Source organism: Heliconius melpomene, chromosome 1 (genome assembly GCF_056956725.1).
Source record: "Heliconius melpomene rosina isolate 202511_hmr_F chromosome 1, ASM5695672v1, whole genome shotgun sequence".
In the NCBI taxonomy this organism is placed as follows: domain Eukaryota; kingdom Metazoa; phylum Arthropoda; class Insecta; order Lepidoptera; family Nymphalidae; genus Heliconius; species Heliconius melpomene.
Window position 1 is genome coordinate 218,185 of NC_140389.1, and position 26,656 is coordinate 244,840.

The 26,656-nt window shown below is 34.8% G+C and overlaps 1 protein-coding gene across 9 annotated transcripts in view; it reads left to right on the plus strand.

Moving 5' to 3' along the window:
* The window catches only part of nrm (neuromusculin), a 324,468-nt gene that overhangs the window by 27,015 nt on the left and 270,797 nt on the right, over window positions 1–26,656 (plus strand). For all 9 annotated transcript variants that reach the window (XM_085190212.1, XM_085190294.1, XM_085189785.1 and 6 more), the window contains exon 2: window positions 5,848–6,013. In XM_085190212.1, coding sequence (XP_085046338.1) covers window positions 5,953–6,013 — 61 coding nt within the window. In that variant the 5' untranslated portion in view covers window positions 5,848–5,952. The remainder of the gene's footprint in view (window positions 1–5,847; window positions 6,014–26,656) is intronic.

Genomic DNA, 26,656 nt, shown 5'->3' on the forward strand with positions numbered 1-26,656 from the left:
TTATCCCTTACTCTCAGCATATAAATAAGTATATTAGTTACGTTGGCCATTTAATGTAGATCAAAACTGTCTTTTACTGTTTTTCATTTTAATAAGTACTTTAGACGTTGTTACAATATCAAAAAATCCTTGCTGCGAAACGGCTCGCCACTCGCCATGCGTCCGCCGCGCCCGCCTGCCTTACACGCATCGGTGGTTCAGTGGTAGAATGCTCGCCTGCCACGCGGGCAGCCCGGGTTCAATTCCCGGCCGATGCATTCTATTTAATTTTCGTCACAGGCAGCCACGTAGTGCTTGCTTTTCATCAGGGACAGAATACCCTCTTCAGCATTAACCACAAGCTCGAAAAAAAAAAACCCGCCTGCCTTTATAGCAACGAAGATTTAGATGCGTTTGCACGTATTGGATAATTCGAGTTGAATGTATTATTTAATGTCATTTAACTATCTAAAAATAGTAATTTAAATATATTTTAATAAGTACTTGAAAAGATTAGTATCACAGATATAAAATTACGGCACCTACTAAAAAATCCTTGCTGTGTAAAACAATTGGAAAATCCTTATTGAAACTATGAAAATACGGTTTAATTAATTTTCATATTATCTTAAGTGCTTTGCAAACATACATTATATGAATAATCCAGTAGTAAAAGCGGGCGAAGCCGCAATAGGGTCGCTAGTAGACGAATAAAACCTACTGCCAAAATCTTCTTGTCTACATTTGTCGCTCAAACTCTCCACATTGTGTGTTGAGTGGCGGAATTTAGCGTCGCGCATTGTTTTTTCAAGGCAAGAATAGTTCATTATCTCGGGTGCGAAACGAACCCTGTGAACGAACGGCAAGTTGTGTGCCACTATTTCATATTAGCATATTTTTTTTCTTTGAAACAAAGAAGGTAATCTCTAAGAACGGAGTGATTTATCATTTATTCTCTCTCCTTCAAAACGGTACTTACAAAATGTAAAGCCGTTTATAATTCACATCAACAAGCGGGATGCAACGTATTAAATGAACAGAGTAACGTCGAAGGCTGAGGGCGCCATTTCAAGGGTCTTATAGACTTTATTAATCACCACCGGTCGCGTGGACCAAATTAAATTCCTTATACATTCTCACTTACATGCTAGCATGATTCTAAATTAATATAGAAAAGACGAATAAACTTAGAATAATTATTTTCATCAAACGAACCTAGTGTTATGACACTCTGAGATTGAAAACAACGTGTGTTGAGTGGCAAAATTAATCCACTTCACAATCCACGCTTTATCTTCTTATCAGAACTAGGATAATGAACGTAATTCATTCCCCTAAATGGGAATGGAACCCACCAATGCTAAGCTGATCTCGGGAGGATTATTTAATTTATTAAATATTTTCATCTTCCGTTACTAAACAACAGGGTAGGCAGAGGGCATCTTTTAGAACACGTCCGCCATGCACCACTGAATTTTTGAGACATTACGTTTTGAGAGGCGGAACTTAACGCGGCCCTTACTTACTTAAGCGAGGTGATGCATTAAATATTCATATAATTCATTATTATTATAAAACCATTGTTGAACCATAAAACCATGATTGATGATAAAATATAATTCTAATAAAATCTACTAAAAAAATGAAACAAAAAAATCTATTAGACAAGAATACTTACTAGTTATCTCGTATAATTTAGTATGAACGTACGTACTCGTATAGTAATCTGTAAAAAACGAAGATAGACGACGCGGCGTGCGGCGTGCTGGTACACCTGCGTTTTTGTATGACCTTCAGGTCTATGGCGTGTGGCGCAAACATATGTTTTTATTTTTAATTAAATTCTATCTTATCCTGTTATATAATACATACACAGTACATTGCAGTACAGTGTGAACCATAAATAAAAAATCTCGTAATTTTATATGTGTGCAACTGTAAGGGTTCGCACCAGTGTGCAGCCGTGCCAGCCAGCCAGAGTGCCGTGACTGAGTTAGTTGTTAGTAAGCTACGCCCTAACTAACCCTACTATAGTAGGACAGTGGTTACTAAAAGCAGGTAGGTAATGCTATAGCACTTTAATTATAGTTTCTGAGTAATAAAGATCATTTACACCATTTCATTCACCCTTCTTCATAACATAAAGAGGGGTTGTGCACTCCGTTCTCCACTTGTAGCCCTCGTCTCCGGTGGACAAGTTCCATTTCCTTCACTAAAATCATCCATTGAACGTTAAAAACGGAATAGTTAGCAATCTTTAATTGGGATCGATATTTTCAAATACTTAAAGAGGCCGTCCTAGTGCAGCAGTACAGTACAGCAGTGCATTTGACGTTGTGGGGTCGATGCTCACACGGGAGAGTGAAATATTTTCATTCAATTAAAGTCCTGGTAATTTTTTTGCGCCGCTTCTTCTCAGGTCTGAGAAAAAAAATTGTTTCTTAATTTGAATAAGTTTTGAGCACTGCCTTAAAATGGTTTTTGCAATGGTTTTTCTTGCATAGCAAGTATCTCTCTGTCAACCTAGTGTTAAAACACTCCTTTCCATACACTACACACAATTTTCGAGACATTGCGCTGAGTAGCGAAACTGACATAATTCCTCCAAGTGTACAAGTGTGGTACAATAGTAGGTGTAACCAGATTTTTTTTTCGGGGAAAAGCGGGATTTTTATCTCTGAAATTATAATTAATTTAAAAATTAAGTAAATAAAAAAGTACGTGGAATAATTTACGAAAAGCGGGGCCATATCTGTCCCGCCCGGGACATTACATTTTGGGATAACAAACGGGACAACCAAGACGTCCGGCCGGTACATACTCATACATACACACATATATAGTATAATGCAGAATCTTTCACGTCGCATTAAGGAGATAAACTACATAACCGCTACAGCCTATCCCTTAACAGACCACGCGGCAGCTAATATCCCGGTAGAGCTTTTGTCGCGTTACCAATAGACCAGTGTGAAACAAAATATTAGATCCTATTGCGAATATGATGAATAAACGTATTGCATAAATGTTGTGTTAGTTTTATACTGAGCTAGTGGCAATTTAGTTTACGTGAACGTAAAATACCCTTTCTCTTTCCTCTTTTCCTCTCTCGCGCTCCCCTACACTCCCCTACACTCCCCAAGAACTTTAAGTAACCAAATATCAGCGTCGTACGCTGTACATTTTATGGTTTGATTTAAGAGAACGCTAGGCTTTGACTTTGGCTCAGCGAATTCAACGAAATAAATAAATAAATTATTTTATATTAAATAGTTTTATTTTGCCACTCTGGTAAGACCTTTATGAACTAAATGTATTTTATTGTTTTTTTATGTATATTTTGTGTAATAAAGAATATTATATAAGAAAACAACTGAACTTACAAAAAATTACACGGCGGCGGTACAATAAACGGAGTCTACCTATTCTGCTATGCGGGATAAAGCGGGAAGGCGTCCGCCGGCCAGTGACTTACATATGTGTAACATCTTCTTAGCGGGTTAAGTCGCATCGCATTACAAATGTAAACAATAAATTAATTACTATCGACATTTCGGGTCATTAATGTACACAATGGAACTAATTAAACTGACGTCACACAATGTATCGTATTCAATTAATTATTCATTTGGTTGAACTTTATGTTTGGAAATAAATACGGATATTGAGATTACTGAAATTACTTTGTATTTAGGTAGATCTTCTTGCATTTTAAAATTAAAGATTCGTAGAAGAAAAAGATTTCTTTTTATCTTCTACGAATATTTAAATTAAATTAGAGAAAAACTTCCGCAATAAGAAAACCAACACAAAAATATCTATTCGAATCATTCGCTACAAAACAAAAAGAAGTCGCCGTTCGCGAACACCGTTTGGCGTGAAGCTATCACGCCACATCACTATTATCAACGCTGCCACCGTAATGGCCAATGTGACAAATGTATTTGTATAGTAATGCTTACAAAGTATCATATAAGTAGTATCATTCGTTATTTGATAGGATGATAATATTTTTATCAGCTTCACGCTTAATTCCGCAAAGTAGGCGAAAGACGAAATCTAATATGAAGACAATCCGTGCTCCGCGCCCCGCCCGATATGAGAGATATTGCGTGTTTGGCGGAACTCAACGCCACACTTGTTAAGTTACCAGAGGGATAAGATAAATCACCGTATCTAGGGCGAGCTCTAGCGCTGTTCTATGAGAAACATGATGATCGTACAAAAATAATCATTAAAATTGAGTCATAATTGGCTGTGTCAGCGAAGTGAGACAGTATATTATGATTGCAAACGCAAGGGTTATGAGTTCGATTCCCGCTCGACGGATTTATTTAAATTATCCGGCTGTCGTGGAAAAACACAAGCGTGTGACTGTAAACTAGTTGATTGCAGGTTCGATTACCACTCGGGGCAACAAAATGTTTAATATTTTCAATTTCTCGTTCTGTTAAAGATGCAAAGCGCGGTGTTGCGTCCCGCTAATTGTTGCATTGAGAAATCGGCGGAAAGTAGGGAACGGAAGTTGTTTAATGGGTGTCCTAGCCTATGTTCTCAGGTTCCCAGGTTTTTTCTGTGTACCCTGCTGCTGCTAAAAAAAAAACAACAAACCACAGTGTCTCGAAAATCAGTAAGAAAATAGGGAACGGAGTGTCTTCACACACCCACTAGGCATGACACTAAACCTATATAAGTTTGCAAAATTAACATTTTGATGTATAAATGACAATTTAATTTTTTCATAAAGAATTGAATATGTTTGCGTAATATCACACGCGGCGGACTGACGTCGTTCCCAAAATAAATGCGCACCCGACCGAGCTATTTGTAACGCGTTATCTATACGAGTACACTACGGGCAGTTAACGGTATAGTTCTGCTATACTTTATTGAGAGAATTCTTCATCTAATTAAAGCGATTAATTAATGTTCGAGGCTGCAACGCGACGGTCGTGAGTTCGATGCTGTAATTAAAAGAAATTTAATTTTTTAGTAAATTATTAATTTTCATTGTATTTGTTTGATAAGAAAGAAGTTTGGAAGAAAAAGCGCAGCTATGTGAAACTTTTGCATCAAAATAGGGTGGGAAGTGGATTGAAATTGAAGTGTCATGACATTTAGCTTCCTCTTCCAATCCTACTTTATATAGTACATTTTTGTCTTTATTTACCTTTATGCTGAGTCTCGCACACAGTAGGGTAGGTAGAACACTAGGAACCTAGTATTAAAACACTCCGTTCCCCACGTTCCGCTGAATTGTTGAGGCATTGCGATTGCAGAGTTAGTAGCAAGACTCATTGCCAGATATGGAATTATAACATTAAATTTTCTCCGTCTAGAACTATAGTTAGATCTTTTAGTTTCTAAATCACATTTGGCCGCGACGTCGAAAGGAAATCAGTCTAAACGTATTTATTTATAGCCTCCAGCGTTCTTAGTTATACAAGTATTTTTGGTTCGCTATCGTCACTACAAAATCTAATAGTGTACACTAGTGTGAAATACTACAATATACTCGTATACCTACTCGTATATTATAAAATTTATTAAAATATCGTGTATAAAATATCAAATATTTTTGAGGCCGTGGTGGCGTAGTGGCATATGGTGACATGTAATTGTAAGCGTGAAAGTTGTGGATTCGACTCCTTCCCAATATTTTAGGGAATTATTTATTTTCATTTCCTCGGGCAAGAAGACGAGCACGGTGTTGAGTTCTGGCATTTAATACCCAATGTCTCGAAAATTAGACGTTGCGTGGGGAACGGACTGTCGATGTCGTAACGTTAGGTTCCCTCTGCCCGCCCTGCTATGTGCGGGATGCCACGTGAGAATAAACAATTGTTAACATTACTATTTCTGTTTCAGATACTCAGTATGAATGACGTAATGAAGTAACACGACCAACAGTTATAAAGTGCAAGTGTACCAGGAGTAGTTCTGATGTGATACAGTGATAGTGCTCAGTCCAAAATGAAGTTGAAAGTATTCTTGTTAACTGTCTTCGGGTTCCAGGTCATCTTAGCTGAAAGAGGTAGGTAGTCTTCTAGTTACCTGACTGCCATTCTTGGCTTATATTTTTCATTATAACATGCGCATCTTGTATGTTTGTATATTATTTATTACCTCGGATGATATTGTTATCTTCATCCCAAAAACCAGAAGTAACATTTAAAAAAATAGTCTTTACCACGGTCGAGTTTTCACAAATGTATAATATGAAATATACGCTAATAATCAGGTAAAAGAGTTACATTCACAATATGAATATTATGCGTGTGAGTGCTGAACGCAACTGATGCCTTTAAAAAGTTTTGGAATATCCTCAAGCCTCATATATATTCTCTATAATCTCTTCTGTATCCCATACAGAGTAGGGTAGGCAGGAGGACTAGGTTCGGATCCCATTTTCCACCGAATTCGTGAAGCATTGCGTGTTGAGTCACGGAACGAAACGCTGTGCTTTGCCTCGACGCTAGACGCTAAATGTAATTATTAAATATTTCATTTCTTCAAATTAGAATCAAACCCACACTCTGTCGCGTTTACAGTAACTTTGTGGCCTTGCGCCACGACTGGCTCCCATAGTATATTATTTAAATAAACATAAACTAAATTTAGTTTTGTAAAAAATAAAAACTAATCTATGCGAATATTAAAAGACTGAATATGTTTTTTATTCCATTACTTTTATGTTTAATTTTTGGCTTTTATTTATATAATTCGTTTACGGATCCCTAAAAACAGTAAATATTTTTCAGTTAATCAAGAGATCTCAGGCCGGATTCCATTTTGGTGGATTTTGTAACATTTTTTTATTAAAACCGTATGAAATAAAAAAGGATTTTCATTTGGAAAGCACAATGGATATAAATGGTTCAAAATATCCAGTCTATATATATTATAACAATTTTTAGGTTATACAGACGGTCGTTTTATAGCGTTGAAAAAACTCTGAGTATTCGTAGGTTCCAAGTGGCCCCTATACTTTCATATACTAATATTATAAGTAGCAAGCGACTTTCTATGTTAAGTAACTTTTAAAAAAAGACGGAGTACTACACTTCTGAGCACTTCATTGTCTCCATTTTAATAAAATCAGGTTCACGCTGTATCCCGCACACAGCAGGGTAGGCTAAGGGAACCTAGTGTTAAGACACTCCGTTCTCCACTTTCTGCCGAATTCTGAAAGCATTGCGTGTTGAGTGGCAGAACTCAACGCCGCGCTTTGCCTCGACACCAGAGCGAAGAAATAGAAATATAAAATTTAAATAAATATTTAATCTCCTCGAATGGGGATAGAACCCACAACCAGTCGGTTTTGCAGTCACATTTTGTGCCCCTTTTATTTACATAAGCCATCGTGGGAGCGTGGGAGAGTGAGAGTGTTTCATCAATCACTTTGATTATGTCCATATCTCATTACGACCAATTTAAACGTCGTTGAGTATATATAATATAGTGATGAATACATTCTTTTTCTGCGCTCAAAAACCGTGCGTGTACACATCTGCCAATCACTCGTAGCCGCGACAGGAGCTTAAAAGCTTTCCCATAGTTTTTGTACTCGCACTAGCCACGCTCTGTATCACAATATACTGTATTTATATAACGAAATGTGTGTCAAAATAAATGTTTAGCTAACCTTTTGCGGTGTTTTAGTGTATTTTTGTACTAAGTAATCGATTTTGAGTTGTTTTTTTTTACTTTTTGAGGTTAAGCATAGGTAAGTTTTCAAAATATATATATATATATATATAAAAATGAAGAAATAAAAAAAATATATATTTGTTCATAATAAACACATAATCTTGTTGAGCCTTAAAATGTTTATTCATTAAGTTTTATCGAGGTTTATGAGGAATATGTCTCGAGCCTATATGTCGAGGCTTACTCTTGGGTATCCATTTTGTAAGAAAAATGTACAAATTTTTTATGTACGTTGAAAATGAATGATTTCCAAAGAAATTATCATTTTAAAATAGATTACTGACAAATCCATAATTTTCTAAATTTAATTAATTTATTTTTAGGTATTGAATGACCATTCGTTTCTATCAAACAACGTCAAAATTCTTATACGTCTCGTATGCCCCCTACTGGAGGCATCCCCCAGGGTGCGTCAGAGCTCCCGGTCCACTGCTTTCCGCATCCAGTCAAGACCAGCAATTTTTGTACGTTTTAAAAAAAAAACTATCTAATAGAGTGGAATAAAACTTTAAATGTTAAAAATATTCGAAACTACTAATATCACATCTATTCAAAAACACACCATCTTCGCTACAACGAATAAAATTATCCTTAAATGGGAATCAAACCCCCTAACACCCTATTACGCAAATGAGTCCATATAAAAGTAAATCAGGCGGGAGATTGGTTAGATTGCGCGCGTTTAAATAATTTCAATTTTGTGTGACGCGCTAATGTGAAAATATTCACAAATTTAATATATCCGGGACACGGGAACGTTATTTGGGGAATTACTCAATTTTGCTTTATTTTTTATTTCCTCTTCCTTGATATATCTTATAAATAAATAAAAAAAAGGTAAATAATAGTTAGTTATAGACATATAGTTTAAAAAGTACATAAATAAATTTCGACCTATATTCGTTCTGTAAAGTAGATTAATATTAATTAAAATTGCTAATTGAAGCGTGACGCTCAACTAAAAAAATAAGTAATTTAGTTAGACGTTTGTAATACACAAGTTTAAGTGATAACACAAGTTGTGCTCAAAGTTTATGTTAAAACACATCAATCACTCGTTAGAGAGCTACACGTAATATATAATAATATGTGGGTATAATATAATTATATGAGTTATGAGTAATACATTACTTTGGTATAAATTATGTTATAACTAGCGCCCACGCGCGGACTCGCCCGCTTATACTTGTTGTTACATTATAGCCAAATAGTACAAAACCTTTATATAAATTGTAGCTTTACAGCCTATTACTGTAAAGTTTCATCTAAATTTAATAGTTTAGTTTAGTAATTTTGGCGTGAAAGGAAAACAATTTTCACATTTATAATAATAAGTAAGAAAGAAGTAGGATGGATAATCTTAAATTTCGAAGTGTTCCATGCAGGATGGTCAAAATAAAAGTAGGTACATATTGTATTAAGTGGAGGTGGAGGACGGAGTGGCGAGCATTGGGGGAGGCCTATGTCCAGCAGTGGACCTTAAAAGGCTGATGGATGGAGGTGGAGGAGGATCTGGTTTGATTTAATCAGACAGCGTTGTTACGTCATCTAACACTTAAAAGGGAGTTGAGTATCTACACTCAATATTTTAAAAATCAGGCGGTGCTTGGAGAACGGGATTATCTTAACACTAAGTTTCCTCTGCCTGCATACGCGACATACTTCGTGAAGATATAATTCTTTTTCTAAAAATCTATCTATCTTTTTTAAACGTAATAGTCAAATTCATTTAAATACACAAAAAAATATTCTTGGTAGGTATATGAACTAATTTTACTTTCCGTTAAAGACTTAACAAAAATACAAAAACAGGAAACACTTTTTGCATATTCGAAACACGTCTCAAATTATTGGGTGGAAGACAGCCTTTATTTTCCTTGTTCCAATATTGACAACTAAAAAACAATATAGGTATTTCAATATACAATATACGAGTATATTGGTGGCAGGACGTACTCAGGCACCTAGTGTTAAGCCACTGTGTTTTTCAATTGTTGTTCAAATTCATGACTTTAAATGGCGGAACTCAACGCCGCGGTTTACCTACTGGAGGGGGGTTTTTACTAGATCTCTTTGTAATATTCATTTTACTATTGCGTTTACTAAAGCACTGAACTTACGAACATATCATATTTTTTAAACCTTCACGCAGTTCCCCGCATATAGCAGGATAGGTGGTGAAAAGCTATAGTCATGACACTCTCTTTCTTTTTTTTCTATCCGCATTCGAGACATTGCGTGTTAAGTAGCGGAACTTAACGCCATGCTTTATTTATTCTGAGAAAATGTCATTTTTTAAATACAAGTCAGTGTTGGCGTTTAAATATTTCACATTTGCGTTCAATAGAATCTTCCTAATAATAATTTTAAATAATACAAGTAGTTTATTTATATAAAATTAGTTAAAATAAACTAAATATTGTAACATGTATTCTAAAAGTATGTTTGAGATGAAAATGTTATATTTTTATTATATTGTAGAAAATAAGCTTCATTACTGAATGCTATACATTTTGGATTACGGAATGGATTACTGCCTTGAGTCGGGCGTGTAACATACGTGTTTTCTTTTTCAATACTTTAAATAAAGAAACACATACAAAAATGCATCCCATAATGCCATAGTGCACATAAGACAGTGTAGGCAGAAGGAACTAAGTATTAAAATATCCGTTCCCCACTCACCGGCCAATTTCCAAGACATTGTGAGTTAAGTGGCAGGGTTTAACGCGGAGCTTTGTTTCGATACCAGAGCGAGGAATTTTACTTATTAATTTTATTTAAAAGCGAGAATCTGTAAAAAGTAAGCCTTCCTTTGATATTTCAATCATACTCGTGCAGGTAAATCAACTTATTGTTATTTAAATATGTAGATTAATTAATGAAAGCGTACCTAATAAATTTAAATTTCATCGAGAAATGATTTAGGTTGGAAATAAAAGCTGTCTCGCGATAAAATATGCCTTTGCCTTGTTATAACTTACGCCCGGCGTATGGCGTATTGATGAGCTCCTGTATACTGTCCCTGTAGTGCTGTAGTGCTGTAGTGCTGAAGGTGATACATACAACACTAGCGATCGCTTAAAGGTATTGTTATATTTTAGCCAAATTGTGCGAAATTTTTACATAAATTGTAGTCCACGTGTTACACTATTACTGATTATAAGCTATATTACTGTAAAGTTTCATTAAAACAGTGTTGCTGTTTTTGCGTAAAATTGGAATAAACATCCATCGTCAGGAATTTTCACACTCATAATATTATATGGAAGTTTATTTAATTTTCAGTGAATTTCAGATTCACGCCCTATCCCGCATGTAGCACGGTAGGCAAAGGAAACCGGGATTCAGCCGGCCTCCGTCATTATGATTGTAAATAATGATTATATGTTACTAGATACGTCCCAGCTGGGCCATTACAGCTTTTCTTTATAAATATATGATAAATAAGGAAAAAATGATATTTACCTTTTACGTTAAAGCAAAAATATTTGTACATACCTAGCGTCAACATTTACCTCAATATTACGTATTTTCATTGACATTTAGCAAAGACTAATGGGCGTCGGGCGTTTTGTAATAAATGAATAGAACTACAGACTGAATGGTGTCACAAATTAACGAATCACTGAAAGCAAACATTTCTAATTAATTATTATTTTTCAAGGGAAAATCATGGATGCCTTTAGAAATTATTATGTGAATACAGAACCTGTTTCGGACGTTATAAAATAAATGTTATATTTCATCTTATAATAAATAAATAGTTAAGTTAAAATGAAAGTGTAGATGGAAAAGGAAAACATTATCGTTTACTTCTGTTTTAGTTTTCTTAATGAAAATTTACCATGGGGAAAATATAGGTGGGATGTGTTTGATGTGTGATAGTTGTGGGGTCACATTTTTATTAGAGAGAATTAGATGTAGAGCATATTGAAAAAAGAAAATAAAAAAATCACGCTCTATCCCGCATACTACGACAGGCAGAGAAACGCTAGTATTAAGACTCTCCGTTTCCAACTGTGCGAATATCAACCCCGCGCTTTGTCTAGTTACCAGAGAGGGTTTTCATCTCCTGAAAATAATTCGCCCCCTCGGATGGGGATCTTTCCCCACGCCGCGCTAACAGGCAGACGCTGTACCACCATACCACGAATCAATATACATTTTTACCACTATCGAAATAGAACCCACAGTTACCCAATAGTAAGTAACTATTACACTTTTGTAGTATATTTGAAGTCGTTAAAATACTGTTTGAAGTACAATAGCAAGCTTCGATTACACACGCTCAGGTGTTTCACACATCACCCAGGACTCTTTGATCCCTTCTTAAGCTGACCGAAGGTTTGGACCCTTTTTTAGTTGTTTCAGCGCTATTAAAATATACTATTGCTTGTTCCAGATATAACGAGTTATTATATTTTATTTTTTTTATAATAATGTTTCTTTGTTGTATCCCGCACACAGCAGGGAACCTAGTGTTAAGACACTCTGTTCCACACTTTCTGCCGAATTCTGGAGGTATTGCGTGTTGAGTTCCAGAACTCAACATCACGCTTTGCCTCGACACCAGAGCAAAGAAATGGAAAAATAAATTTAAATAAATATTTCATTTTGATAAAAATAAAAAATAAATTTAAATAAACATTTCATTTTGAAAGTTTCCAGAGCGGTTAAATAAAATGGTTTATTCCCTCGAGTTAAAATCGAACCCGTTTGCGTTTATATTTAGAACCTATCGCACTGCGGCATGATGACAACTATGAAGTATTTTAGCTGATAACTAATTTGCGTTCATTTCCTTCCTTTAAGTTCATTACACGTACTCACCGATTGCAAGAAGTTTACGAACAGTGTTACTTAAGATATTACATTTAAACTTAACAGCTCAAACTCTGTTTCTTTTATCTCCCTCTCTCCCTCTCTAGTAGATTGTATTGAATTATTGCATTTGAAAGATTAGCTGTTAGCACTTTGTAGTTGTTGGTAGTTTGTGAGGCAAATTGCTAAATTATATATCAATTTCCTAACTACGCTTATGTTATATTTTGTATCAAAAGATACCTGGATTATTTATAGATTTTCCTCGTTACTAGAGCGAGGAGAACCTTGCATTTAGAGTCGCACGCTTATGCCAATACATCTTTAACTACATTACTCCTAATAAGTAGTTGCATAGACTGTCTTAATATATAATAGAAGTAGTAGCGTTCCTTTGAAGTATTCCTATATAAATGCTCCAACCGGAAGTAATACCAAAGCAAATACTTACCAAGTATGTAACTAAAACACAAAGCTCTGCCAAGTGTTTATATGCATAGTAGAAGAGCATGTACATAATTCTAAGCTAATTTAAAGTTTTGTATGATATCAATAAGGCAGTGGATTGGATTGGTTGGATTTTTTTTTCTGAATAATATTGAAGCAACCGTGGCGCGGCGCTCCCCACTCGAGGGTATGAATTATTATTTATTAATATTTTTATTTCTTCAATGCCTCGAAAAATTCGGCGGCAAGTGGGAAACAGAGTGTTTTAACTCTAGGTTTCCTCTACCTACCCTGCAATATGGGGTATATATTTTACATGTGAACGTGACGGTTATGTGTCCGATTCTTGCATTATTTTAGTTTCTTTATTCTGCAGACAAATCGCAGAGTTGAGCTTCGCTACTTAAAAGCTGTTCTGAAAATTAGGTGGAACACTTTCCAGGAATAGAATGTCTTAGCACTATGTTCCATCTGCTTACTCTGATTTTTCATAATAAGCCTATCCTATTATTAAAGTTTTTGAGATACGCCACTTTCATTGAAGTTGCAACATAAATAAAATGTCACATTAACATAATATTATATATTACATATTATTGCCCTGCATTCGTAGAGCATGTCTACGGTTTGAGATATAGAAGTAGGAGCGAGGTGCTTGCTACGGTGTAGATAAGACGTAGCGGTGCTACGAAATATGGTGGCGATAACAATGAGAGTGACTTTTTACTAAATTTGCTCCAACAAATAGCCTGGGACTGGGTTTTCTATCAAGATTTTAAAGAATGATGTAGTTTTATTTCAGTCATAAGAAATAATATTTTTTTTATTATTATAGAGTATTTAATATAGAGTGGTTTCTTACTTTATTTATTTGTATTGTCATGTATCGTATCCTATATATTAGGGTAGACAGAAGGATCCTAGTGTTAAGGCACTCTGTTTTCCTAATTTTCAGAGTATCTTCTCACTAGGCTCAATCTGCCTACTCTAAAAACCCGTAAATCGTGAAGCTGCCATGGCCGAGTCAAACATACTCATATAAATAATTGTAAAAGTTAAATTTTTAGTGCATTTCAATTTTAATTTGATAGCAACTACAATAGTTTTCGCGTACTTTATAAATACATAATGTTAATTTAATGGATTCATCAAATACATTATATAATATTATTATTGTGAACTTAACGCATTTATCATAACACACTCATCATTGAGGCTATCGTGGTGCAATAGGACAGTGTCTGTAGGCGTGAGTTCAATTTCTACTTGGAGTATTATATTCTTACTTTACCGCTCTTGCTGAACAAGGCGCGGCGTTGAGTTCCGCCACATAACACACAATGGACACATGCTTTGCTCAGCGAAGGAGAAGAACAATTTCTGTCTACTCTGCAGTACGAGAATAACCAGGACACTTTCTGCTTTAAGCTTTTACTTATAATTTAATAATTTCATTTGATATATTCATATAATGGTAAAAAATTTAAGTAATGAACTTGTCATAAGTGGAGCTTAATTTAAGTGTCTTTTGAAAATTATTCAGCTTATATTTTAGCTGAGGCAATCTTACGACAATAATTGGCTTGGATAATGGCTTGAATCTTGAAACTCTTTTTTCCAAATCGGTTAAAAATAATCAAAAACACAAATTTGCTTACAAAATATATTGAAAATATTTTACATATTCATATGTAAACAAATGGCGACGCCTTCAGACCCTTCCAGTCATTTGGGGGTTGAATCCTTTGACCTTTTAATTTACATCAAGGTCAATGTATGGAAATTTTTGTGCGTAATACAAAGTGTAATGAATATATTAAGTGAATTTAAGTATTTTTTGGTACTATATTCATCTCACTTTAGAATTAGGAAACACAAAAAATGTAGCAGAGTCCTAAACAACTAAAATAGTGTCTTAAGTAAAATTGACCAGGTTACTTAAATGAAATATAACAATTAAGCTATAAAGGCCAAGCTACACTACATGAGGGTCTAACACCGTAAAAGAGATCATATAGAGAACCTCGAGAACCTCGATCACAGGGATGTACCAGGGATCCCTGTGACCGAGGTTCTTAGAAAAGCTGAAAACAAGGTGACACGGAAGCATCTCTGTACCACCAGGGCATATCAGAACAGACAAGATCTTTAGCAATGGTAAAAACCATCTCAAAGATAAATAGAGTAAATATATAAAAAATATTGACGTGATAGTATGAGGTTGGAAAATGAGAAAAGTTTTAATAGGATATCCTAGTGAGAGAAGTAGCCTAGACAAAAGTAGGGCAATGAAGCTTTAAAAAATATTAAAACTAACACCATCTTCACGTTCAGTGCGTCACGTTTGCCTGCAACATGCGTATGTTTAAAAACATCATTAAAGTTTCGTTCACCTAACGTAGAGATTTTCGATAGAGTTTACACGGATCATCCAATTACAAATATATATATAGCGGGCTTTTAGCATTGTCAAATATGTATTAAACGCAGATGAGACAGCAAAAATCTAGTATGTATGTAATATAATACACGCAATTCAAATTTGTCTGATATAAATTATTCATGAATAATCAATCCATCTCGATAGTATAAAATATTATAAAAGCTATCGATTTCCGTGAACTTTTATATATATATATTTTCTTTGCTTTTAAGTAAATTAAGAATTAGTTTTATACGGTACGATCTTTAACGGTACTTAAATGTGTAAAAATATGAATATATACGTGGGAAAGACAGTGGGAACATAGTGTCAGGACACTCTATTGCCAACTCAGCGCGTCAGTGGTGAAATGAAAATAATTTAAATATAATCATTCCCCAGAGCAGAGATTGACTCGCGACCATCCACCAGCATTTTTACTCAGTAGCTATCCCTACTCTTTAAAGTAGTACTCTTTAAAGAAAGAGCATGTCCAAATAGTACAAATAGTGTGTAATAAACATTATGAACTAATGTATGAATATTAATATCTTCTATTTATAAAGGACATTACCAACACTAAATATTTAACAGATTCTATTTATATATTTAGTTGGCTAGCGTAATGTCAAACATGTACCAAAATTTACTTTATTATATTTGAAATACGCCATCGCGGCATAGCAGCAAAGCATCTGACTGTAAACGTGACGGCCGTGGGTTTGATCCCTGGTGGGATAGTCAATTATTTTCATACTATGGTAAAGAAATAAAACGCAGCATCGAGCTAAGCCATTCAACATATTTTATTAACTTTCTTAACTACCTTCTTAAGCATCAGATACTCAAGCGAAATTAACAAGCGAAGTCAGTAGCAAATAATAAGCCAGATTATTCCATTTGAAATTGGCCATTCTCGTTTTCAAATCTAAGCTCTCCATTCTACTCCATTTCAGTTATTGCGTTGATGTTCGTAATACACATCTTTTCATCTTATATGAGGATACTAGCTCATACCTGCGGCTTCGTTCCCCTTGTCAAATGGAAATTACGTATTAAGAGCTGTGATACATGACATATAACTATAACAAATATAGCGTATTTTAATAAAGTACATCTCGATAAACGGACCCAATACAAAAAACATAATTTCAACTCTAACCAATAGTTCCGGAGATCAGCGCGTTCAACCAAACAAACTCCTCAGCTCTATAGTGTTAGTCAGCATATATTTCGAATATATTTGAGAATTCATAAAATTATATACCAAAAAGCAACTCGAGGTATTACTCGTACACCCATTATTGTGAATTTCCTCATATTATGCGGATTTTATTATTTATGAAATAGGAACTTGTATTGAATATTTTATAAATATATATATATTTATATTTTTTAATTTTGCTCTTAATATTTTATACTGAGGCCAGTCGTGGCGCAGGGGCACAAAGTGTGACTGTAAACGCGACTGGTAGTGGGTTCAATCCCCACTCGAGCAAATTAAATAGTTATTTAAATTTATATTTTCATTTCTTCGCCCTGGTGTCGAGGCGTTGAGTTCCGCCACTCAACCCGCAATGTCTCGAAACTTAAGTGGTGCGTGGTGGTTGTGTCTACCTGCTGCAAGCGGGATACAGCGTGAGTCTATGATAATATAAAATATATATATTTTATAGGTGATTAGTGGTTTCGATTGTTTCAGTAATATTCAGCTATTGTATTTCAGATTAATTAGCGTGTGTACCAATGGTTTATGATTTTATATACGTATTTTAAAATTATTTAGATCTGTTTAAATATCAAAAGGATTTTTTTCAAAAAGTCGCGTAAATTATAAGCGACTAACGTTATATATAAAAGTCTGTATCGGTATTCAGTTGAAATAAAACACGAAATCTAAATATAATCTATTCCGAAATATCATCGTGGAACAGCTATATAGGGTCTGACTGAAACTTGACGGTTGAGGGTTCCATTAAAAAAATTGCAAAATGTTGGGTTGCAAAAAAACTTCAAAAGTGTTAGTTTTATACAAATTAACATACAGTTCTCTCGTAGAGTTGGTAGAGTCGGTAGAGTCGGTAGAGTCGGTTAAAGGGACAAGATAAAACAGTTTTATTGTGGAGACTGCTATAAACATGATGTAGTAGAGCTGCCAAGCGGTTTATGACTGTTTTATGTGAACGTATAAAATGCTATCGTAAACGCGTGTTGGATTAGTAAGGGCTGTGTCACATACGGGACTAGTTTAAACAGCTTCACTTTAAAAAAAACGTATTATCATTTAGACGTAGCAGAACTTGAACCTGAATATTATATGAAAATATTACTTTATACAATTAATCGTTTTAAAAAAGAAATCATTCTGAAGTGTCGAAAAACATTTCGAATATGATTAATATATTTAAACACCTACTGCTACGATTTTTATATCCAGAATATTTGACATTTGGGTTAGATTTCTCTTTAAAGACTTATGTACACAGTATGATTGTACGATTTTTGAGATATAAAAAATAGCAAAATATGTAGAAAAAATTCTCTACAAAAATATTCACATATAAATGTTGACATATGAATGAATATATGAAACATGAACAGTAATAAAGTAATGTTATCATAATATTTTTATTACGCACGTAACTCCTAATTAACTGAGCCAAGTCCATTTCCTACATTAAATGTAGGTAGAAATATATTTTTTTGTTTCTAGTAAACTATACTTCAGTAATACTTCAGTAATCAGTCCACGTAACCTTTCTAAATTTCTAAATTTCAGTTGATGAGAGGAATCATAGAGGCCCTCGCGGTTCAGGTACAGCTGACAGTTGTGGGGTCGATTACCACTCAGGGGAATAAATTATTTTAATTTGTTCTCTCTGCTTAGAAGACAAAACACGGCGTTCCACCATCAGCTTACGAGTACATTATATCGAACATTAGGTGAAAAGTGTATAACGGAGATTTTTAGCACTGGGTTCCCGCTGCCAACTTTACTATATGTGACATACTGCGTGAAAGTAAAAAAATGGAGAGTGGTATAAGTCCAAGTTAAGAACTATTCGTTTCTAAAATTCGATACGCTTTTTCTAAGGTTTTTATTGCAAGACATAAAACAAGGTTCAAGGCTGACGTTTACGATATAGGTTTCAAGAGTCTAATGGAGCTCTACCGGAATTATTTCGTTAATTTATTTAGGAAACGCTTTGTGAATGTTGATAGTGATATTGATATTGATTTATAATAAAGTTAATATAAGAATCTTTTTCTCTTATAAAGACTGTCAGAGTTACCTTACAGAATGTATCATAAGTCGTATAAAGCTCTTAGCTATTTCCATTTGGCGAAGGGGACGACGCTGGAGATAAAAACTAGTCTAATATAGAGTAGATAATTTGCCAATGAGGCCAGTCATAGTGCAGGAGCGCAAGCGTGCGACTATGAACGTATCACGTTGGTGATTCGATTCTCACTCGAACAAAATAAAATATTTAATATTTTCATTTCCTGGCTTTGGTAACGAGACAAAGCGCGGCGTTCAGGCACGCGTTTCGGTACTGAACTGACAATGCTTCCAGAATATGGCGAAATATGTGGAACGGACGGGATGGGACTTTACCGAAAAATTTGCAGGTCTAATATGAATGTTAATTAAAATTCTTCTTTTAATTTTCTAAAATAATCCCTATCTGAGTAGGAAACGATATTTGTTTTCAAAGCAATTAAAGCTTAAAGTAAATAAGTTTGTCGTAGGGGGAGTACTATTTGGCACTCACTTCCAACGTGCTCAGTTTAAGCGATTTCGTAAGTGTTATTTGGATTTTCTTCGAGCGACACCTTTTGTTACAAAACTATTGTCGGTCCGATAGGAGTGTTTCATAAATGTAGTAGAGAATCATTACGTTAAAAGTGTTTTTTTTTTAGATTGTTTTTTTTTATTTTTATGGTGTATATTAGGCGTGTGTGAGTATATTATTTACAGTTTCACATTTTATCCCGTACGTAGCAGGGTCAGCAATGGGAACCTAGTGTTAAGCGACTTTCATACACAATTTTCACTCGAATTCTAGACATTGCGTGTTAAGTAGCGAAACTCAACGCCGTGGTTTGTTCTGCCAGAGCAAGAAATTTAAATAATTATAAATTTATTAAAAAATACGGGTTTCTTTATGTTATATGGTAATTCTAGAATTAGATTGTGCAATGTGAGACACGCCCTAACTGCGCCTTCGCGGCGTCATAAATTTCGAAGATAGTTAAAAGTACATATTACTTATCTCATCCTACATATTATGATATGACGTCTTCGTGGCGTTGAACAGAGGGGATCGTAACTTTAAATTCAAAGTATAACATATTTATATGATAACAACAGCGTTGAGCTCCTTCACTCAACACGTAAAGTCTCGAAAAATGAGTGAGGAATGAAATGTCTTAACAATAGGATTCATATAGCTGCTTGCGAGAAAAAGAGTAAGGTTGTTTTATATTTTTCTGTACAAAATGTATATTTTGTTACATATAAATAAAATACATACATTTTTAGTGAAATAAATGTAATTAAAATAACTTATTATATATAATAACTTTTTTTTAAAATGAAACTATTTTTTTAGCTTTACGCTGTATTCTACACATAGCAGAGTAGTCAGAGGGAACCTGGTAACCTGTTAAGACATCATTCGACTTCCCATTCCCATTATGACACTTTCGTTTTCACTTTCTACCAAATTCTAAAGGCATTGTGTGATGAGTGGCGGAATCCAATACAGCGCTTTGCTTCTTTACCAGAGCGTGCAAATTCCCACTCGAGGAAGTGAAATACTAAATATTTCATTGCTTGAGAATTGAAAATAAAACCTGTCGCGTTTACCTACAGTTGCATGCGCGTGCCCGTGCGCGTGCGCCACGGCTGGCCTCGCACGTCAAACCCAAATCTCATACCAAAAAAACTAAAATGCTTAATTTTTGAGCTCCTTCCTAAACAAGTAGTTGCACATAAATAAATACCATTTGAAAGACTAAAGTACTAACAATCCCTTGAAGACTCGACCACTTCGTTAAGAACTTTGATATATCAACATTAGTAACGTGCACGAAGGAACGTAGAGCTCATTATAAATTGGAATAACTTTCATCCAGAACGTCTTGAACTCTACAAAAGGAACTCTACCCATTATGTTGTTCAATTTATGGGAGGTAGTAAGAGCGGGGAAGGTCAACTTATATTAGATGCTAGCGTATTGTTTTCAAGTGAGTTAAAATGTGAAACAATCTTGGTACATTATTGTTAATGGTATAAAGCTTAAATTGAAAAATTGTAGAGTTTCTCTCTTTATTTCTATTCTGGGGAGCAGTAATATTCTGCTAATATCTTGTAATGGTCTTGAAACTCGGCAATGGTTACAATTTTTATTTACAATTCTTATATTTTTTTGTGAGTAGATGTCATTGTGTTTTTAGTTCGGATACTTTTCCTAGTTATGGTTTCATATAAATTTAAGATGTATTCACTATCTGTTCAGAACAAAGTACAGTGCAGCGTTGAGTTCTACAACACAGTAGGGGATGTTTTCAAAGGTGGTCATATTTGTGTTGTGGGGCAGGGGCACAGGGTTCGATTCCCACTCGAGTAGATGAAATATTATTTAAATTTATATTTCCAGTTCTCTGTCTACTCAGATGTGTGCAGGATACAGTTTGAAGCTGATTTATTATAAAGCTAATATTTGCTTAATTTTAAAGCAAATATTAGCTTTATAATGAACCATATATCGTATCATTAACTAGTGAAGAAACCAAATGATCTACTTCCATTCCCCAGACTAAGACATTTAACTCAACTCAGCACTTAATGTTCTTATAACATGGCAATCGAACCTACGTCAGTTGTACTCTCCTTACCTTATGTACTTGTCTAGGTATAACCAACTGTATTTTTAGCCGTTGAATGTATACGGTAAGTAAAATATCTTTACAAAGTAAGCTTACAGCTAAGGTCCGCAAAAAGTACCCAAATTAATTGTCTCTGTGACATCCAAACTTTGTTAGAACAAAGCCGTTTAAAGTGGGAACTTTTATCGTAACTTACTGGAATTTATAGCAACTTATTAGAATAAAACTGCTCTTATTAAAGAATATATAAATTATTTCCTCGTTTTAGTAGATCCACAGTGCAGTGAGTTCCGCAGAGCGAGTGGTGCGTGGGTAACGGTTTTTATTGTTAGTTATCATGGAAGAAGAACTTTAACACTCTAATCAAACAGTGCCAATGTCTTCTACCCGGCACTAGTCCCGGAGTTTGTTACTAAGCACAGTCTTTAATATCCTCGGTGAGTAGTCCACTGGGTCTCCTGTCTTCATCACGACATGTAGCTATCGCAATATTGGCGAGGGCGGGCATGTAAGTCCAGGGACAGACAGACAAAGCAAGGCACTACTTTCTGACATATTTCCTAGATCGTTGTGCCACGTCCGGCAAGACATAACTAATTTATTTCCGTAAAATAATTTATTTCCGACCTTAAAAGTATTTTATATTTAACAAAAACAAATAACTCCTAATTATTAATAAAACGTTCCGCAATAAAAGTCCATAATAAATATGAACGACTTTACTCTTCTAATTCAAACGGAAAACGTATAAAGTGAGTTAGTGAAGTGTAAAAAGGGTATAAGTACGGAAAAATATTAAGAAAGTTTCTGACATTTTTTTTCTCTAATACGTTTGATTCTGCGAAAAATTTCGTCAAAGTAAGTGTTTTTGTACGCTTATATTGTACTAGCTTCAAATAAGACCCTCGGACTATTTGACCTTTTAAGTTATTCAATTAATGGAAAATCAATAAGTCATTTTTATTTTTCTGTACTAAAATATGCTATCGCAGTTGAAACCGTCGCGTCGTCGCGTATCGATATAGCGTCTGACGGGAAACGGTTGTGGGTTCGGTTCCCATTGAGGGGAATGAATATATTTTAATTTTATTGCCCTGGTAACAAGATAACGGCGTAAATGAATGGCGGAAAGCGAAGAAAGGAGTCTTAACACTAATTATCTGCCTACCCTGCTATTTGCGGGATACAGCGTGAAGTTGAAACAAAAAAATATCAATTTTGCAAAGGCTGCTTTATTTATAGTGTACAGCTTTTACCTGCGGCTTCACCCGCGTCGTCACATGAAGATAACTAAGAATTGTGCAAACATCCTATGTACAAGAGGTAACTCTGATCGTGGGTTCCATCAAAAAGTTACATTACGCTATATTATATTAATATAGCCTATTTCTCGATAAATTAACTATACAGTGCGACAGGTTGTGGGTTCCATTTCGGTAACGAGGCAAATCGCGGCGTTCAGTTGCGTCACTCAATTTCGGCAGAAAGTGAGGTACGGAAGTGTTTTAATGGAAACGGAATGTTTGTCACTAGGTTCTCTGGTTCTCTCCGCACCAAACCAAAAAAACTTTGACAACACAAAAATAATGAAAAAGCATTTTTAGTTTTCACTAATGAAGTCATTATCATTATCGAGCTTCTAAAATATTGTACCTATGTTATTTTTAGTTCCAATAAAGAATTTATTATTTATTATTATTATTATTTTTTCATTTCGACTGCTGCTTGAGGTCAGCGCGTTCCACAAGTAAACTTGCAGTTTTACGATAACAATTTAAATACTGAAAATTAATACTATATTGAAAATAAAAAAAGGTTATTATAAAGGTAAACGTAATAAATAAGAAGGCAAGTAAGTCACATAAATTATTTCTGTAATATTTTAATCCTAATGTTTTATTTTTCTTAGACAAATTATAATTTATACCTCACAATGACAAATTTAACCTAAAACAAATAACTCTATGAGTCAGCACTACAAATAAATATTACTAAAGTAAGCAGAATTGTAAGCCAAAGTAGTTTGCTATTTTACAGTAGTTTTTAGGGTTCCGTAGACGCATAAAAAAAAATCAGAACCTCTATTGATTCATAATGTCTCTCTTTTCATAAGTTTTAAGAAAAAAATATTCTTAAGCTATTAAAAGTACAATATTAAAACAATAGCTTTATGATTTTTAAATATATTTTTTAAAAAGATAAGAAATAAAGAATAATAATGTATATCATTATCGTAGTGGCATTTAGGCATTATATATGTAGTACGTAGTCTGTACGTAGTCAGAGTCAGTTGGTGTTGGTGGCATATCGTAGTCTGTCACCTCTGCTCTGCCTTGGAGAGGCCGCCGTCCCGCAGTGGACGAGGACTGGCTGATGATGATGATATATATAACCCTAATTCAGCTTCTTACTACGGAACCATACATAGGCGGGCCCGTCTTACGCTTGGCCACCTTTTTACGATTTATAATGAAGCTGCAAACGTCGTGAGAATGTCATTGTTCTATCGTCCATGGAGGTCGAATAGAGGGAATAATATACTAGCGTGTAATGGTATTGACAAAGATGATTGATATTGTCATTTTGCACTGATTGCGTATATGTGATAGTTAACCATGAAGACTGCAAACGCGATGACTGCGGGCTCGAGTCCCACTAAAGGGGACAAATTATTTTAATGTCTTTTCATTGTTAGACAAAATGCGGAATTGAAACTTTATCTTTTACTTTTGAAGTATTTTTGATGGTTTTCGCTATATCCAGCATATAGCAGAGTAGGCAGTGGGAACTTAGTGTAGAGACACACCGTTCCTAATTTTTCTCTCAATTTTGGAGACACTGCACTTTGAATCAACTAGACAATAGATAAAAACTACGGAACTACAAGTCTTTTGTGTAAAAGTGAAAGTGAAATTTGTGAAACGCTTATTTCCCAGCAATTTTAGAATACGGCTTTAGAATATAATGCAACCACGAAGAAGAGGTCTTATTTTTAACGTCATCAGGGTACATTGGAACAGGTGGGAATCGACGCGTTGGTCGTGGGATCAATTCCTGCTGAAATTATTTTCACGACATGATTAGGTGCATATATAATTGTTTCTATTAATTTGGTACACGCCACTAAGCGCTACAACTCAGCACCTAATATCTCAAATGAATACAAAATCGAAATTTTAACATTAGGTTTTCAAATCTTATCCTGCATATTATGTTAGGTTAGATTAGGTTACTATACTTTCCCTTCAATTTTCGAGAAATAGCATGTTGAGAAAATAAAATGTGAGAGAAAATAGTTAATTCCTCGACAGGGAATCAAACCCACAACCGTCGCACTTACAGTCGCTATTCTCTACACACTATTCTATACAACGAGCAACAATGTTTTATTTGTGACCAGAAGTGTTAATTCACGAGATACAATTCACTTAGAGCAACTCACACGCGCCGCGATGAAGCAGACGTGCCGTGAATACGAGTACTTGGTTAAAGCCGATTGTATAAATACCATTTGTTAAATTTAAAGACAGCTTGTAAAATTCACAATCATTCATTTATTTTTTCACGTAGCGGTGTAGGCAAAAGAGATATTAGTGTTGAGATATGTTGTTGTTGACTTTGCTAGTGGCCATCCGTGGTGCAGGAGCTCAAGCGTGTGAACGTAAGCGCGACAGGTTGTGGGTTCGATTCCAACTCAAATAACATCGTGGTGCTATAGAACAGCACCAGGGGAAATGTATTTTTTTTAATTCCCGGGGAGAATCGAGGTTAGAAATAACAAGCTTTGGCTTGTATACTTTGGTATATTACCAACAAAATTTTCACCAAAAAATCCCAAATGTACCGACGTGTACGTTACTCGTTACTCGTTACTCTTGTATTTGTGTTTCATTCGTTAATTTTATAGGTTTTTTTCGGCTTTGTTTATCAATTCTCGCACGCGAAATTACTTTTAGATTAAATTTTAATTAAAATGTACAGCTTTATAGCAACACTGTGGCTCAGTTGGACTGTGCGTACGTCGGTGTAGGTTCTTAGACCGTCTGAGAAGGTTTCTTATTTTACTATTAATATTATTCGAGAAATTTATTGTATCACTTAGTGTAATAAATGTGCAAGAATTTTGTTAGTATTGAAAATCATATTGATGATTGGACAATAGCTATATTTCCAGTTGCATTATATTAGGGTGGGCAACATAAGTCTCTAAATGGACTCGGTGACTTATAAGTTGCGGTGGGGAACGAGGTGTAGTAACATTACATTCCCTCTGCCTTCCCTGGTATATGCGGGACACAACGTGAACCTGCTTTTTTACTTATAAGATATTTATAATATATCATAAGGAACAACTCGTATTTAAAAAGTTTAATAAGCCCTTCGCTGTAATGTATTAAAAAAGTCATTACATGTGATGACCGTACGTTATATTGTTGGGAACTTTTTGAATAAAAAGGTAGAGCTTAAGCAACTTTGCAATGTGTTTTATGGGTGAAGGGTGTTCTATAACCATTATAACGATGATAAATATGTATTAACTTCCTTAGTGAGGTTCCTGTGGAGGGGGAGGGTTCGATTTCCACTCCGGACAATTAATTATCTAAATTATCTCTTTCATGTAAGTGGGTAGCGCGGAAGACGTGCGGCATTAAGTTTCCTCATTCATTTTTTTTATGACACTTCGTCTAGTCGCATAGTTCAAGCGGGCGATGGCACGAGGGGGGCGCTAGTATAAAAAAATGTAGTTATGCAGAGAAAATTTTCAATTTTTTTTCCACCTCTTTTTTGGTAGCGCAAACCAACAACGACGCGCTTTGTAATATTACTGCTAATCTAAATAAAAAATCTGCTTTGGACCCAAAAGCCACCAACGTTCTCCTAAAGGATAAAAATTATTTAAGTGAAGAACGGAGCTTCTCAATTTTAAATCTACGTATTTTTATTACTAAAAATAATATTTTAGTGGGGAACGGAGTGTCTTAACACTAGGTTACCTCTGCCTACCCTGCTGTGTGCGGGATACGGCGTGAAGCTAATTTTTTTTTTTTTAATATTTTAAAGAATTACGTAGCTGGGTAGAAAAAGATAATCTAATGTCCTCTTACCGCCCGACTTTCAGGACATTATATTTTCAGTGGCGAAACTTAACGCCACTCCTTGTCTTCTTACCAGGCTGAGGAAATAACAATTATTAATTTCCTATAGTGTGAATCGAACTTACAAAGGTCGCGTTTTCACTCCAACTCTAAAACTAAAGTAAATTTCATAAAAATCTGTAAATATAGGTCATTGCGTAAAAAATGAATAAGGCCATACAACACATTTGTACTGACACAGTTAAGTTAAAAATATTAAAACATTTTTCTAGAATGAATTGCA